Source organism: Scyliorhinus torazame, chromosome 16, assembly GCF_047496885.1.
Source record: "Scyliorhinus torazame isolate Kashiwa2021f chromosome 16, sScyTor2.1, whole genome shotgun sequence".
Classification (NCBI taxonomy): Eukaryota; Metazoa; Chordata; class Chondrichthyes; order Carcharhiniformes; family Scyliorhinidae; genus Scyliorhinus; species Scyliorhinus torazame.
Genome location: NC_092722.1, coordinates 75,684,406 through 75,701,734, shown reverse-complemented (window position 1 = coordinate 75,701,734; position 17,329 = coordinate 75,684,406). Strand labels below are relative to the sequence as shown.

Sequence of the window (17,329 nt, the reverse complement as noted above, 5' to 3'; positions counted from 1 at the left end):
GTAAGATAGGCTTTTACTCTTACTTCATCAAACACTTACAATAAAATATATATGAAATTTCTACATTCATCTTGCACTCACACACTCATTCACTCACAGACACACTCACTCGCTCACTCGTTCACTCATACACACATGCGCTCACACAAACAATGCTGTTTCCCAGCTCCAAATGCCAGGGACTGCTGGATTCCTGCCCAGTCCCCGGAATGGAGGGGGTGGTGACAGCTGGTGTTGGCATTGCAACCACTCCTACATACAGGAAGAGCCTAAACTGATCGATCTCTCTCCCTCTCTGTGCGTGTGTGTCTCTGCGTGTCTCTGTAATTGTGTGTCTGTATATGTGTGGCTCTGTGGATTTCTGTTTTTGTAGGTGTGTGTCTGTGTGTGTGTCTCTCTCTCTGTCTCTCTCTCCGTCTCCTCCCTTGGGGTATGGGTCCCACACAAACTGACTCTCACTGGGGTACGGGTTCCACACACACTGACTCTCACTGGGGTACGGGTTCCACACACACTGACTCTCACTGGGGTAGGGGTTCCACACACACTGACTCTCACTGGGGTACGGGTTCCACACACATTGACTCTCACTGGGGTACGGGTTCCACACACACTGACTCTCACTGGGGTACGGGTTTCACACACACTGACTCTCACTGGGGTACGGGTTCCACACACACACACTGACTCTCACTGGAGTACGGGTTCCGCACACACTGACTCTCACTGGGGTAGGGGTTCCACACACACACACTGACTCTCACCGGGGTACGAGTTCCACACACACTGGCTCTCACTGGGGTACGGGTTCCACACACACAATGACTCTCACTGGGGTACGGGTTCCACACACACTGACTCTCACTGGGGTACGGGTTCCACACACACTGACTCTCTCTGGGGTAATGGTTCCACACACACTGACTAACACTGGGGTACGGGTTCCACACACACTGACTCTCACTGGGGTACGGGTTCCACACACACTGACTCTCACTGGGGTACGGGTTCCACACACACTGACTCTCACTGGGGTACGGGTTCCACACACACTGACTCTCACTGGGGTGCGGGTTCCACACACACTGACTCTCACTGGGGTGCGGGTTCCACACACACTGGCTCTCCCTGGGGTACGGGTTCCACACACACTGACTCTCACTGGGGTACGGGTTCCACACACACACTGACTCTCACTGGGGTATGGGTTCTACACACACACTGACTCTCACTGGGGTAATGGTTCCACACACACTTAACTAACACTGGGGTACGGGTTCCACACACACTGACTCTCTCTGGGGTAATGGTTCCACACACACTGACTAACACTGGGGTACGGGTTCCACACACACTGACTCTCACTGGGGTACGGGTTCCACACACACTGACTCTCACTGGGGTACGGGTTCCACACACACTGACTCTCACTGGGGTACGGATTCCACACACACTGACTCTCACTGGGGTACGGGCCTCACACACACTGACTCTCACTGGGGTACGGGTTCCACACACACTGACTCTCACTGGGGTGCGGGTTCCACACACACTGACTCTCACTGGGGTGCGGGTTCCACACACACTGACTCTCACTGGGGTGCGGGTTCCACACACACTGGCTCTCCCTGGGGTACGGGTTCCACACACACTGACTCTCACTGGGGTACGGGTTCCACACACACACTGACTCTCACTGGGGTATGGGTTCTACACACACACTGACTCTCACTGGGGTAATGGTTCCACACACACTGACTAACACTGGGGTACGGGTTCCACACACACTGACTCTCTCTGGGGTAATGGTTCCACACACACTGACTAACACTGGGGTACGGGTTCCACACACACTGACTCTCACTGGGGTACGGGTTCCACACACACTGACTCTCACTGGGGTACGGGTTCCACACACACTGACTCTCACTGGGGTACGGATTCCACACACACTGACTCTCACTGGGGTACGGGCCTCACACACACTGACTCTCACTGGGGTACGGGTTCCACACACACTGACTCTCACTGGGGTGCGGGTTCCACACACACTGACTCTCACTGGGGTGCGGGTTCCACACACACTGGCTCTCCCTGGGGTACGGGTTCCACACACACTGACTCTCACTGGGGTACGGGTTCCACACACACACTGACTCTCACTGGGGCACGGGTTCCACACACACTGACTCTCACTGGGGTACGGGTTCTACACACACACTGACTCTCACTGGGGTACGGGTTCCACACACACTGAGACTCAATGGGGTACGGGTCCCACACACACTGACTCTCACTGGGATACGGGTTCCACACACACTGAGACTCAATGGGGTACGGGTTCCACACACACTGACTCTCACTGGGGTACGGGTTCCACACACACTGACTCTCACTGGGGTACGGGTTCCACACACACTGACTCTCACTGGGGCACGGGTTCCACACACACTGACTCTCACTGGGGTACGGGTTCTACACACACACTGACTCTCACTGGGGTACGGGTTCCACACACACTGAGACTCAATGGGGTACGGGTTCCACACACACTGACTCTCACTGGGGTACGGGTTCCACACACACTGACTCTCACTGGGGTACGGGTTCCACACACACTGAGACTCAATGGGGTACAGGTTCCACACACACTGACTCTCACTGGGGTACGGGTTCCACACACACTGACTCTCTCTGGGGTACGGGTTCCACACACACTGACTCTCACTGGGGTACGGGTTCCACACACACTGACTCTCTCTGGGGTACGGGTTCCACACACACTGACTCTCACTGGGGTACGAGTTCCACACACACTGACTCTCTCTGGGGTACGGGTTCCACACACACTGACTCTCACTGGGGTACGGGTTCCACACACACACTGACTCTCACTGAGGTACGGGTTTCACACACACTGACTCTCACTGGGATACGGGTTCCACACACACTGACTCTCACTGGGGTACGGGTTTCACACACACTGACTCTCACTGGGGTACAGGTTCCACACACACTGACTCTCTCTGCGGTACGGGTTCCACACACACTGACTCTCACTGGGGTACAGGTTCCACACACACTGACTCTCACTGGGGTACGGGTTTCACACACACTGACTCTCACTGGGGTACAGGTTCCACACACACTGACTCTCTCTGGGGTACGGGTTCCACACACACTGACTCTCACTGGGGTACGGGTTCCACACACACTGACTCTCACTGGGATATGGGTTCCACACACACTGACTCTCACTGGGGTACGGGTTCCACACACACTGACTCTCACTGGGGTACGGGTTCCACACACACTGACTCTCTCTGGGGTACGGGTTCCACACACACTGACTCTCACTGGGGTACGAGTTCCACACACACTGACTCTCTCTGGGGTACGGGTTCCACACACACTGACTCTCACTGGGGTACGGGTTCCACACACACACTGACTCTCACTGGGGTACGGGTTTCACACACACTGACTCTCACTGGGGTACAGGTTCCACACACACTGACTCTCTCTGGGGTACGGGTTCCACACACACTGACTCTCACTGGGGTACGGGTTTCACACACACTGACTCTCACTGGGGTACGGGTTCCACACACACTGTCTCTCACTGGGGTACGGGTTCCACACACACTGACTCTCACTGGGGTATGGGTTCCACACACACTGACTCTCACTGGGGTACGGGTTTCACACACACTGACTCTCACTGGGGTACAGGTTCCACACACACTGACTCTCACTGGGGTACAGGTTCCACACACACTGACTCTCACTGGGGTACGGGTTTCACACACACTGACTCTCACTGGGGTACAGGTTCCACACACACTGACTCTCTCTGGGGTACGGGTTCCACACACACTGACTCTCACTGGGGTATGGGTTCCACACACACTGACTCTCACTGGGATATGGGTTCCACACACACTGACTCTCACTGGGGTTCGGGTTCCACACACACTGACTCTCACTGGGATACGAGTTCCACACACACTGACTCTCACTGGGGTACGCGTTCCACACACACTGACTCTCACTGGGATACGGGTTCCACACACACTGACTCTCACTGGGGTATGGGTTCCACACACACTGACTCTCACTGGGGTATGGGTTCCACACACACTGACTCTCACTGGGATACGGGTTCCACAGACACTGACTCTCACTGGGGTATGGGTTCCACAGACACTGACTCTCACTGGGGTACGGGTTCCACACACACTGACTCTCACTGGGTTACGGGTTCCACACACACTGACTCCGACTGGGATACGAGTTCCACACACACTGACTCTCACTGGGGTATGGGTTCCACAGACACTGACTCTCACTGGGTTCGGGTTCCACACACACTGACTCTCACTGGGGTATGGGTTCCACAGACACTGACTCTCACTGGGGTACGGGTTCCACACACACTGACTCTCACTGGGGTGCGGGTTCCACACACACTGACTCTCACTGGGGTATGGGTTCCACACACACTGCCTCTCACTGGGGTACGGGTTCCACACACACTGACTCTCACTGGGGTATGGGTTCCACACACACTGACTCTCACTGGGGTACGGGTTCCACACACACTGACTCTCACACTGCCCCACCTCTCTTGCTCTGTCCCTCTCTTTCTTCTCTCTCTGTCTGCTTCCCCCCCCCCCCCCCCCCCCCAAAAAAAAAAAAAAACTGCCTCGGCTCTCGAACTCACTAATTAATCCTCTGCACTTTCCTCCATGACAGTCATCATCCTTGACACCATCACATTGGATGGAAACCTGGGCTGGTTATCGGAACCTCCAACTGGAGTAAGTAAATCCTAGGCAAAGATTTTTGCCAGATTCTAACACTGTGCGTACCTGTCCCGGCAGCTAAAATCTCTATCTAACGCTGTTCTGTACCTGTCCCGGCAGTTACACTCTCTATCTAACCCTGTTCTGTACCTGTCCCGACAGCTGCACTCTCTCTATCTAACCCTGTGCTGTACCTGTCCCGACAGCTCCACTCTCTATCTAACCCTGTGCTGTACATGTCCCGGCAGCTACAATCTCTATCTAACGCTGTTCTGTACCTGTCCCGGCAGTTACACTCTCTATCTAACCCTGTTCTGTACCTGTCCCGACAGCTGCACTCTCTCTATCTAACCCTGTGCTGTACCTGTCCCGGCAGTTACACTCTCTATCTAACCCTGTTCTGTACCTGTCCCGACAGCTGCACTCTCTCTATCTAACCCTGTGCTGTACCTGTCCCGGCAGCTACACTCTCTATCTAACCCTGTTCTGTACCTGTCCCGACAGCTGCACTCTCTATCTAACCCTGTGCTGTACCTGTCCCGACAGCTACAATCTCTATCTAACCCTGCACTGTACCTGTCCCGACAGCTACACTCTCTATCTAACCCTGTGCTGTACCTGTCCCGACAGCTGCACTCTCTATCTAACCCTGTGCTGTACCTGTCCCGACAGCTACAATCTCTATCTAACCCTGTTCTGTACCTGTCCCGGCAGTTACACTCTCTATCTAACCCTGTTCTGTACCTGTCCCGACAGCTGCACTCTCTCTATCTAACCCTGTGCTGTACCTGTCCCGGCAGTTACACTCTCTATCTAACCCTGTTCTGTACCTGTCCCGACAGCTACACTCTCTATCTAACCCTGTGCTGTACCTGTCCCGGCAGTTACACTCTCTATCTAACCCTGTTCTGTACCTGTCCCGACAGCTACACTCTCTATCTAACCCTGTGCTGTACCTGTCCCGACAGCCACACTCTGTATCTAACCCTGTGCTGTACCTGTCCCGACAGCTACACTCTCTATCTAACCCTGTGCCGTACCTGTCCCGGCAGTTACACTCTCTATCTAACCCTGTTCTGTACCTGTCCCGACAGCTACACTCTCTATCTAACCCTGTGCTGTACCTGTCCCGACAGCTGCACTCTCTATCTAACCCTGTGCTGTACCTGTCCTGACAGCTACACTCTCTATCTAACCCTGTGCTGTACCTGTCCCGACAGCTACACTCCCTATCTAACCCTGTGCTGTACCTGTCCCGACAGCAACACTCTCTATCTAACCCTGTGCTGTACATGTCCCGGCAGTTACACTCTCTATCTAACCCTGTTCTGTACCTGTCCCGACAGCTACACTCTCTATCTAACCCTGTGCTGTACCTGTCCCGACAGCTGCACTCTCTATCTAACCCTGTGCTGTACCTGTCCTGACAGCTACACTCTCTATCTAACCCTGCGCTGTACCTGTCCCGACAGCTGCACTCTCTATCTAACCCTGTGCTGTACCTGTCCCGACAGCTACACTCTCTATCTAACCCTGTGCTGTACCTGTCCCGGCAGCTACACTCTCTATCTAACCCTGTGCTGTACCTGTCCTGACAGCTACACTCTCTATCTAACCCTGTGCTGTACCTGTCCCGACAGCTACACTCTCTATCTAACCCTGTGCTGTACCTGTCCTGACAGCTACACTCTCTATCTAACCCTGTGCTGTACCTGTCCCGACAGCTACACTCTCTATCTAACCCTGTGCTGTACCTGTCCCGGCAGCTGCACTCTCTATCTAACCCTGTGCCGTACCTGTCCCGACAGCTGCACTCTCTCTATCTAACCCTGTTCTGTACCTGTCCCGACAGCTACACTCTCTATCTAACCCTGTGCTGTACCTGTCCCGGCAGTTACACTCTCTATCTAACCCTGTTCTGTACCTGTCCCGACAGCTACACTCTCTATCTAACCCTGTGCTGTACCTGTCCCGACAGCCACACTCTGTATCTAACCCTGTGCTGTACCTGTCCCGACAGCTACACTCTCTATCTAACCCTGTGCCGTACCTGTCCCGGCAGTTACACTCTCTATCTAACCCTGTTCTGTACCTGTCCCGACAGCTACACTCTCTATCTAACCCTGTGCTGTACCTGTCCCGACAGCTGCACTCTCTATCTAACCCTGTGCTGTACCTGTCCTGACAGCTACACTCTCTATCTAACCCTGTGCTGTACCAGTCCCGACAGCTACACTCCCTATCTAACCCTGTGCTGTACCTGTCCCGACAGCTGCACTCTCTATCTAACCCTGTGCTGTACCTGTCCGGACAGCTACACTCTCTATCTAACCCTGCGCTGTACCTGTCCCGACAGCTGCACTCTCTATCTAACCCTGTGCTGTACCTGTCCCGACAGCTACACTCTCTATCTAACCCTGTGCTGTACCTGTCCCGGCAGCTACACTCTCTATCTAACCCTGTGCTGTACCTGTCCTGACAGCTACACTCTCTATCTAACCCTGTGCTGTACCTGTCCCGACAGCTACACTCTCTATCTAACCCTGTGCTGTACCTGTCCTGACAGCTACACTCTCTATCTAACCCTGTGCTGTACCTGTCCCGACAGCTACACTCTCTATCTAACCCTGTGCTGTACCTGTCCCGGCAGCTGCACTCTCTATCTAACCCTGTGCCGTACCTGTCCCGACAGCTGCACTCTCTCTATCTAACCCTGTTCTGTACCTGTCCCGACAGTTACACTCTCTATCTAACCCTGTGCTGTACCTGTCCCGACAGCTGCACTCTCTATCTAACCCTGTGCTGTACCTGTCCCGGCAGCTGCACTCTCTATCTAACCCTGTGCCGTACCTGTCCCGACAGCTGCACTCTCTCTATCTAACCCTGTTCTGTACCTGTCCCGACAGTTACACTCTCTATCTAACCCTGTGCTGTACCTGTCCCGACAGCTGCACTCTCTATCTAACCCTGTTCTGTACCTGTCCCGACAGTTACACTCTCTATCTAACCCTGTGCTGTACCTGTCCCGGCAGCTACACTCTCTATCTAACCCTGTGCTGTACCTGTCCCTGCAGCTACAATCTCTATCTAACCCTGTTCTGTACCTGTCCCGACAGTTACACTCTCTATCTAACCCTGTGCTGTACCTGTCCCGGCAGCTACACTCTCTATCTAACCCTGTGCTGTACCTGTCCCGGCAGCTACACTCTCTATCTAACCCTGTGCTGTACCTGTCCCGACAGCTACACTCCCTATCTAACCCTGTGCTGTACCTGTCCCGGCAGCTACACTCCCTATCTAACCCAGTGCTGTACCTGTCCTGGCAGCTGCACTCTCTATCTAACCCTGTGCTGTACCTGTCCCGACAGCTGCACTCTCTATCTAACCCTGTGCTGTACCTGTCCCGACAGTTACACTCTCTATCTAACCCTGTGCTGTACCTGTCCCGACAGCTACACTCCCTATCTAACCCTGTGCTGTACCTGTCCCGGCAGCTACACTCCCTATCTAACCCAGTGCTGTACCTGTCCTGGCAGCTGCACTCTCTATCTAACCCTGTGCTGTACCTGTCCCGACAGCTGCACTCTCTATCTAACCCTGTGCTGTACCTGTCCCGACAGTTACACTCTCTATCTAACCCTGTGCTGTACCTGTCCCGACAGCTACACGCCTTATTTAACCCTGTGCTGTACCTGTCCCGGCAGCTACACTCCCTATCTAACCCTGTGCTGTACCTGTCCTGGCAGCTGCACTCTCTATCTAACCCTGTGCTGTACCTGTCCCGACAGCTACACTCTCTATCTAACCCTGTGCTGTACCTGTCCCGACAGCTGCACTCTCTATCTAACCCTGTGCTGTACCTGTCCCGGCAGCTGCACTCTCTATCTAACCCTGTGCTGTACCTGTCCCGACAGCTGCACTCTCTATCTAACCCTGTGCTGTACCTGTCCCGACAGCTGCACTCTCTATCTAACCCTGTGCTGTACCTGACCCGGCAGCTACACTCTCAATCTAACCCTGTGCTGTACCTGTCCCGACAGCTATACTCTCTATCTAACGCTGTGCTGTACCTGTCCCGGCAGCTACACTCTCTATCTAACCCTGTGCTGTACCTGTCCCGGCAGCTACACTCTCTATCTAACCCTGTGCTGTACCTGTCCCGGCAGCTGCACTCTCTATCTAACCCTGTGCTGTATCTGTCCAGGCAGCTACACTCTCTATCTAACCCTGTGCTGTACCTGTCCCGACAGCTACACTCTCAATCTAACCCTGTGCTGTACCTGTCCCGACAGCTGCACTCTCTATCTAACCCTGTGCTGTACCTGTCCCGACAGCTACACTCTCTATCTAACCCTGTGCGTACCTGTCCCGACAGCTATACTCTCTATCTAACCCTGTGCTGTACCTGTCCCGGCAGCTACACTCTCTATCTAACCCTGCGCTGTACCTGTCCCGGCAGCTACACTCTCTATCTAACCCTGTGCTGTACCTGTCCCGGCAGCTACACTCTCTATCTAACCCAGTGCTGTACCTGTCCCGGCAGCTACACTCCCTATCTAACCCTGTGCTGTACCTGTCCCGGCAGCTACACTCTCTATCTAACCCTGTGCTGTACCTGTCCCGGCAGCTACACTCTCTATCTAACCCTGTGCTGTACCTGTACCGGCAGCTACACTCTCTGTCTAACCCTGCGCTGTACCTGCCCCGACAGCTACACCCTCGATCTAACCCTGTGCTGTACCTGTCCTGACAGCTACACTCTCTATCTAACACTGTGCGTACCTGTCCCGACAGCTACACGCCTTATCTAACCCTGTGCTGTACCTGTCCTGGCAGCTGCACTCTCTATCTAACCCTGTGCTGTACCTGTCCCGACATCTACACTCTCAATCTAACCCTGTGCTGTACCTGTCCCGACAGCTGCACTCTCTATCTAACCCTGTGCTGTACCTGTCCTGACAGCTACACTCTCTATCTAACCCTGTGCTGTACCTGTCCCGACAGCTACACTCCCTATCTAACCCTGTGCTGTACCTGTCCCGACAGCAACACTCTCTATCTAACCCTGTGCTGTACATGTCCCGGCAGTTACACTCTCTATCTAACCCTGTTCTGTACCTGTCCCGACAGCTACACTCTCTATCTAACCCTGTGCTGTACCTGTCCCGACAGCTGCATTCTCTATCTAACCCTGTGCTGTACCTGTCCTGACAGCTACACTCTCTATCTAACCCTGCGCTGTACCTGTCCCGACAGCTGCACTCTCTATCTAACCCTGTGCTGTACCTGTCCCGACAGCTACACTCTCTATCTAACCCTGTGCTGTACCTGTCCCGGCAGCTACACTCTCTATCTAACCCTGTGCTGTACCTGTCCTGACAGCTACACTCTCTATCTAACCCTGTGCTGTACCTGTCCCGACAGCTACACTCTCTATCTAACCCTGTGCTGTACCTGTCCTGACAGCTACACTCTCTATCTAACCCTGTGCTGTACCTGTCCCGACAGCTACACTCTCTATCTAACCCTGTGCTGTACCTGTCCCGGCAGCTGCACTCTCTATCTAACCCTGTGCCGTACCTGTCCCGACAGCTGCACTCTCTCTATCTAACCCTGTTCTGTACCTGTCCCGACAGCTACACTCTCTATCTAACCCTGTGCTGTACCTGTCCCGGCAGTTACACTCTCTATCTAACCCTGTTCTGTACCTGTCCCGACAGCTACACTCTCTATCTAACCCTGTGCTGTACCTGTCCCGACAGCCACACTCTGTATCTAACCCTGTGCTGTACCTGTCCCGACAGCTACACTCTCTATCTAACCCTGTGCCGTACCTGTCCCGGCAGTTACACTCTCTATCTAACCCTGTTCTGTACCTGTCCCGACAGCTACACTCTCTATCTAACCCTGTGCTGTACCTGTCCCGACAGCTGCACTCTCTATCTAACCCTGTGCTGTACCTGTCCTGACAGCTACACTCTCTATCTAACCCTGTGCTGTACCTGTCCCGACAGCTACACTCCCTATCTAACCCTGTGCTATACCTGTCCCGACAGCTGCACTCTCTATCTAACCCTGTGCTGTACCTGTCCGGACAGCTACACTCTCTATCTAACCCTGCGCTGTACCTGTCCCGACAGCTGCACTCTCTATCTAACCCTGTGCTGTACCTGTCCCGACAGCTACACTCTCTATCTAACCCTGTGCTGTACCTGTCCCGGCAGCTACACTCTCTATCTAACCCTGTGCTGTACCTGTCCTGACAGCTACACTCTCTATCTAACCCTGTGCTGTACCTGTCCCGACAGCTACACTCTCTATCTAACCCTGTGCTGTACCTGTCCTGACAGCTACACTCTCTATCTAACCCTGTGCTGTACCTGTCCCGACAGCTACACTCTCTATCTAACCCTGTGCTGTACCTGTCCCGGCAGCTGCACTCTCTATCTAACCCTGTGCCGTACCTGTCCCGACAGCTGCACTCTCTCTATCTAACCCTGTTCTGTACCTGTCCCGACAGTTACACTCTCTATCTAACCCTGTGCTGTACCTGTCCCGACAGCTGCACTCTCTATCTAACCCTGTGCTGTACCTGTCCCGGCAGCTGCACTCTCTATCTAACCCTGTGCCGTACCTGTCCCGACAGCTGCACTCTCTCTATCTAACCCTGTTCTGTACCTGTCCCGACAGTTACACTCTCTATCTAACCCTGTGCTGAACCTGTCCCGACAGCTGCACTCTCTATCTAACCCTGTTCTGTACCTGTCCCGACAGTTACACTCTCTATCTAACCCTGTGCTGTACCTGTCCCGGCAGCTACACTCTCTATCTAACCCTGTGCTGTACCTGTCCCTGCAGCTACAATCTCTATCTAACCCTGTTCTGTACCTGTCCCGACAGTTACACTCTCTATCTAACCCTGTGCTGTACCTGTCCCGGCAGCTACACTCTCTATCTAACCCTGTGCTGTACCTGTCCCGGCAGCTACACTCTCTATCTAACCCTGTGCTGTACCTGTCCCGACAGCTACACTCCCTATCTAACCCTGTGCTGTACCTGTCCCGGCAGCTACACTCCCTATCTAACCCAGTGCTGTACCTGTCCTGGCAGCTGCACTCTCTATCTAACCCTGTGCTGTACCTGTCCCGACAGCTGCACTCTCTATCTAACCCTGTGCTGTACCTGTCCCGACAGTTACACTCTCTATCTAACCCTGTGCTGTACCTGTCCCGACAGCTACACTCCCTATCTAACCCTGTGCTGTACCTGTCCCGGCAGCTACACTCCCTATCTAACCCAGTGCTGTACCTGTCCTGGCAGCTGCACTCTCTATCTAACCCTGTGCTGTACCTGTCCCGACAGCTGCACTCTCTATCTAACCCTGTGCTGTACCTGTCCCGACAGTTACACTCTCTATCTAACCCTGTGCTGTACCTGTCCCGACAGCTACACGCCTTATTTAACCCTGTGCTGTACCTGTCCCGGCAGCTACACTCCCTATCTAACCCTGTGCTGTACCTGTCCTGGCAGCTGCACTCTCTATCTAACCCTGTGCTGTACCTGTCCCGACAGCTACACTCTCTATCTAACCCTGTGCTGTACCTGTCCCGACAGCTGCACTCTCTATCTAACCCTGTGCTGTACCTGTCCCGGCAGCTGCACTCTCTATCTAACCCTGTGCTGTACCTGTCCCGACAGCTGCACTCTCTATCTAACCCTGTGCTGTACCTGTCCCGACAGCTACACTCTCTATCTAACCCTGTGCTGTACCTGACCCGGCAGCTACACTCTCAATCTAACCCTGTGCTGTACCTGTCCCGGCAGCTACACTCTCTATCTAACCCTGTGCTGTACCTGTCCCGACAGCTATACTCTCTATCTAACGCTGTGCTGTACCTGTCCCGGCAGCTACACTCTCTATCTAACCCTGTGCTGTACCTGTCCCGGCAGCTACACTCTCTATCTAACCCTGTGCTGTACCTGTCCCGGCAGCTGCACTCTCTATCTAACCCTGTGCTGTATCTGTCCAGGCAGCTACACTCTCTATCTAACCCTGTGCTGTACCTGTCCCGACAGCTACACTCTCTATCTAACCCTGTGCGTACCTGTCCCGACAGCTATACTCTCTATCTAACCCTGTGCTGTACCTGTCCCGGCAGCTACACTCTCTATCTAACCCTGCGCTGTACCTGTCCCGGCAGCTACACTCTCTATCTAACCCTGTGCTGTACCTGTCCCGGCAGCTACACTCTCTATCTAACCCTGTGCTGTACCTGTACCGGCAGCTACACTCTCTGTCTAACCCTGCGCTGTACCTGCCCCGACAGCTACACCCTCGATCTAACCCTGTGCTGTACCTGTCCTGACAGCTACACTCTCTATCTAACACTGTGCGTACCTGTCCCGACAGCTACACGCCTTATCTAACCCTGTGCTGTACCTGTCCTGGCAGCTGCACTCTTTATCTCACCCTGCGCTGTACCTGTCCCGACAGCTACACTCTCTATCTAACCCTGTGCTGTACCTGTCCCGACAGCTACACTCTCTATCTAACCCTGTGCTGGACCTGTCCCGGCAGCTACACTCTCTATCTAACCCTGTGCTGTAACTGTTCCAGCAGCTCTACTCTCTATCTAACCCTGTGCTGTACCTGTCCTGGGAGTGTTTGATGGGGACAGTGTAGAGGGAGTTTTACTCTGTATCTAACCCCGTGCTGTACCTGTCCTGGGAGTGTTTGATGGGGACAGTGTAGAGGGAGATTTACTCTGTATTTAACCCTGTGCTGTACCTGTCCTGGGAGTGTTTGATGGGGACAGTACAGAGGGAGCTTTACTCTGTATCTAACCCTGTGCTGTACCTGTCCTGGGAGTGTTTGATGGGGACAGTGTAGAGGGAGCTTTACTCTGTATCTAACCCAGGTGCTGTACCTGTCCTGGGAGTGTTTGATGGGGATGGTGTAGAGGGAGCTTTACTCTGTATCTAACCCCGTGCTGTACCTGTCCTGGGAGTGTTTGATGGGGACAGTGTAGAGGGACCTTTACTCTGTATCTAACCCCGTGCTGTACCTGTCCTGGGAGTGTTTGATGGGGATGGTGTAGAGGGAGCTTTACTCTGTATCTAAGCCCGTGCTGTACCTGTCCTGGGAGTGTTTGATGGGGACAGTGTAGAGGGACCTTTACTCTGTATCTAACCCTGTGCTGTACCTGTCCTGGGAGTGTTTGATGGGGACTGTGTGGAGGGAGTTTTACTCTGTATCTAATGCTGTGCTGTACCTGTCCTGGGAGTGTTTGATGGGGACTGTGTAGTGGGAGCTTTACTCTGTATCTAACCCTGTGCTATACCTGTCCTGGGAGTGTTTGATGGGGACAGTGTAGAGGGAGTTTTACTCTGTATCTAACCCCGTGCTGTACCTGTCCTGGGAGTGTTTGATGGGGACAGTGTAGAGGGAGATTTACTCTGTATTTAACCCTGTGCTGTACCTGTCCTGGGAGTGTTTGATGGGGACAGTACAGAGGGAGCTTTACTCTGTATCTAACCCTGTGCTGTACCTGTCCTGGGAGTGTTTGATGGGGACAGTGTAGAGGGAGCTTTACTCTGTATCTAACCCAGGTGCTGTACCTGTCCTGGGAGTGTTTGATGGGGACAGTGTAGAGGGAGCTTTACTCTGTATCTAACCCTGTGCTGTACCTATCCTGGGAGTGTTTGATGGGGACAGTGTAGAGGGAGCTTTACTCTGTATCTAACCCCGTGCTGTACCTGTCCTGGGAGTGTTTGATGGGGACAGTACAGGAGGAGCTTTACTCTGTATCTAACCCTCTCTCTCTTTCTCTCTATGACAGTGGGAGCTGGGACAGGAGATGGTTAACGGCACTCCCACCCATATGTACCGGGACTGCATGCTGTCTCCGTGGATTGCGGACGATCACTGGCTCCGGAGTAGCTGGATTCACCGGGGAGAGGCACGGCTAGTGTTTGTGCAGTTGGAATTCACCGTACGGGACTGCGCAAGCCTGGGACCCCGAGGTGGGGGCCCCTGTCGGGAGACCTTCAACCTGTACTACCTGGAGACGGCACAGGATCGTGGCCTGCGTTTCCATCCCACCGAATTCACCAAGATCGGGACGCTGGCTGCGGACCAGAGCTTCACGGAGGGAGACGTGTTGGCCGGCCGGGCAAGGCTGAACCGGGAGCTGCGGACGTTCATCCTGAGGGGTCCGGGGGCGTCCGGGCAAGGGGGCTTCTACCTGGCTCTTCAAAACGCCGGCGCTTGCGTGGCGCTGGTCAGGGTCCGCCTCTCCTACCGTCGCTGCCCCCCCACCCGCCGTGGGCTGGCCTCCTTCCCAGGGACGGTGAGCGGGCCCGGTTCCCTGCCCCTGGAGGTCCTGGGCACCTGCCCCCCCAGCTCCGTCCCCTTGGGCCGCCCCCGTCTCCACTGTGGCCAGTCCGGAGGCTGGCTGCTGGGCCTGGGCCGCTGCCAGTGCCAGGCCGGACATGAGGTGGAGGCTGGTGCCTGCGAAGGTGAGTGTCCCGCCACGCCAGCTGCAGAGCAAGATCCCAATAAAATTCCCATTGCCTCTCTTTCTGTCCACCCCCCCATTTCTCCGTACGTCTTGCTCCCTCGCCCACTCGTTCTCTGCCTTCCTCATCCACTCACTACCTCGTCCACTCGCTCTCTCCTCGCCCGTTTGTTGCCTCGCCCTCACTCCCTCGTCCTCACTCACTCGCCCACACTCACTCGCCCTCACTCCCTCGTCCTCACTCACTCGCCCACACTCACTCGCCCACACTCACTCGCCCTCACTCACTCGCCCTCACTCACTCGCCCTCACTCTCTCCCCCTCACTCTCTCCCTCTCGCTCACTCCCCCTCGCTCACTCCCCCTCGCTCACTCCCCCTCGCTCACTCCCCCTCGCTCACTCCCCCTCGCTCACTCCCCCTCGCTCACTCCCCCTCGCTCACTCGCCCTCGCTCACTCGCCCTCGCTCACTCGCCCTCGCTCACTCGCCCTCGCTCACTCGCCCTCGCTCACTCGCCCTCGCTCACTCGCCCTCGCTCACTCGCCCTCGCTCACTCGCCCTCGCTCACTCTCACTCGCTCACTCTCACTCGCCCTCTCCCTCTCCCCCTCGCTCACTCCCCCTCGCTCACTCCCCCTCACTCACTCCCCCTCGCTCACTGCCCCTCGCTCACTGCCCCTCGCTCACTCCCCCTCGCTCACTCCCCCTCGCTCACTCCCCCTCGCTCACTCCCCCTCGCTCACTCCCCCTCGCTCACTCCCCCTCGCTCACACTCTCTCTCTCACACACTCTCTCTCTCGAACACACTCTCACACACTCTCCCACACACACACACTGTCTCAACACACACACACTCTCCCACACACACACACACTCTCTCATACACGCACACTCTCTCTCATACACGCACACTCTCACACACACGTTCTCTCTCATACAGTCTCACACACTCTCAGTCATTCTCTTTCTCTCAAACACACTCTCAGACATCTCTCTCACGCACACTCACTCACACACTCTCTCTCACACACGCACTCCCTCTCATGCACACTCGCACTCATGCATATACACTCTCACGCGCACACACACTCTCACGCACTCACACACACACACACACACTCTCACACACACTCTCTCACACACACACTCTCCCTCACACACACACACTCTCTCTCTCTCTCTCTCTCTCTCTCACACACACTCTCCCACACACACACACACTCTCCCACACACACACACAGTCTCTCTCTCTCTCTCACACATGCACTCTCTCTCTCTCACATAGTCTCTCAGACACACACACTCTCTCACACACACACCACACTCTCTCACACACACACTCTCTCACACACACACTCTCTTACACACACACTCTCTTACACACACACTCTCTCACACACACATACACTCTCTCACACACACACTCTCTCTCTCACACACACACTCTCTCTCTCACACACACACTCTCTCTCTCACACACACACTCTCTTTCACACACACACTCTCTCACACACACACTCACATACAGTCTCACACACTCTCACACACATACTCTCTATCTCTCTCTCTAACACACATTATCTCTCTCACACACACACTCTCTCATACAGTCACATTGCCTAGCTCACACACACTCTGTCTCACACACACACACACTTTCCCCCTCACACACACACACTTTCCCCCTCACACACACACACTCTCCCACACACACACACACTCTCCCACACACACACACTCTCACGCACACACACACACTCTCCCACACACACACACACTCTCCCACACACACACACACTCTCACGCACACACACACTCTCCCACACACACACACACACTCTCCCATACACACACACACTCTCCCATACACACACACACTCTCCCAGACACACACTCTCGCTCACACATACACTCTCTCTCTCTCTCACACACACACACACACTCTCTCTCACACACACACTCTCCCACACACACATACTCTCTCTCTCTCTCTCTCTCTCTCTCTCTC

The 17,329-nt window shown here is 54.5% G+C and overlaps 1 protein-coding gene across 1 annotated transcript in view; it reads left to right on the top strand.

Moving 5' to 3' along the window:
- Positions 1–17,329, top strand: part of LOC140392265 (ephrin type-A receptor 2-like) — a 192,767-nt gene that overhangs the window by 15,617 nt on the left and 159,821 nt on the right. The window contains exons 2-3 of the mRNA XM_072477581.1: positions 4,756–4,820; positions 14,645–15,323. Of these exons, the coding sequence (XP_072333682.1) occupies positions 4,756–4,820; positions 14,645–15,323 (744 nt within the window). The remainder of the gene's footprint in view (positions 1–4,755; positions 4,821–14,644; positions 15,324–17,329) is intronic.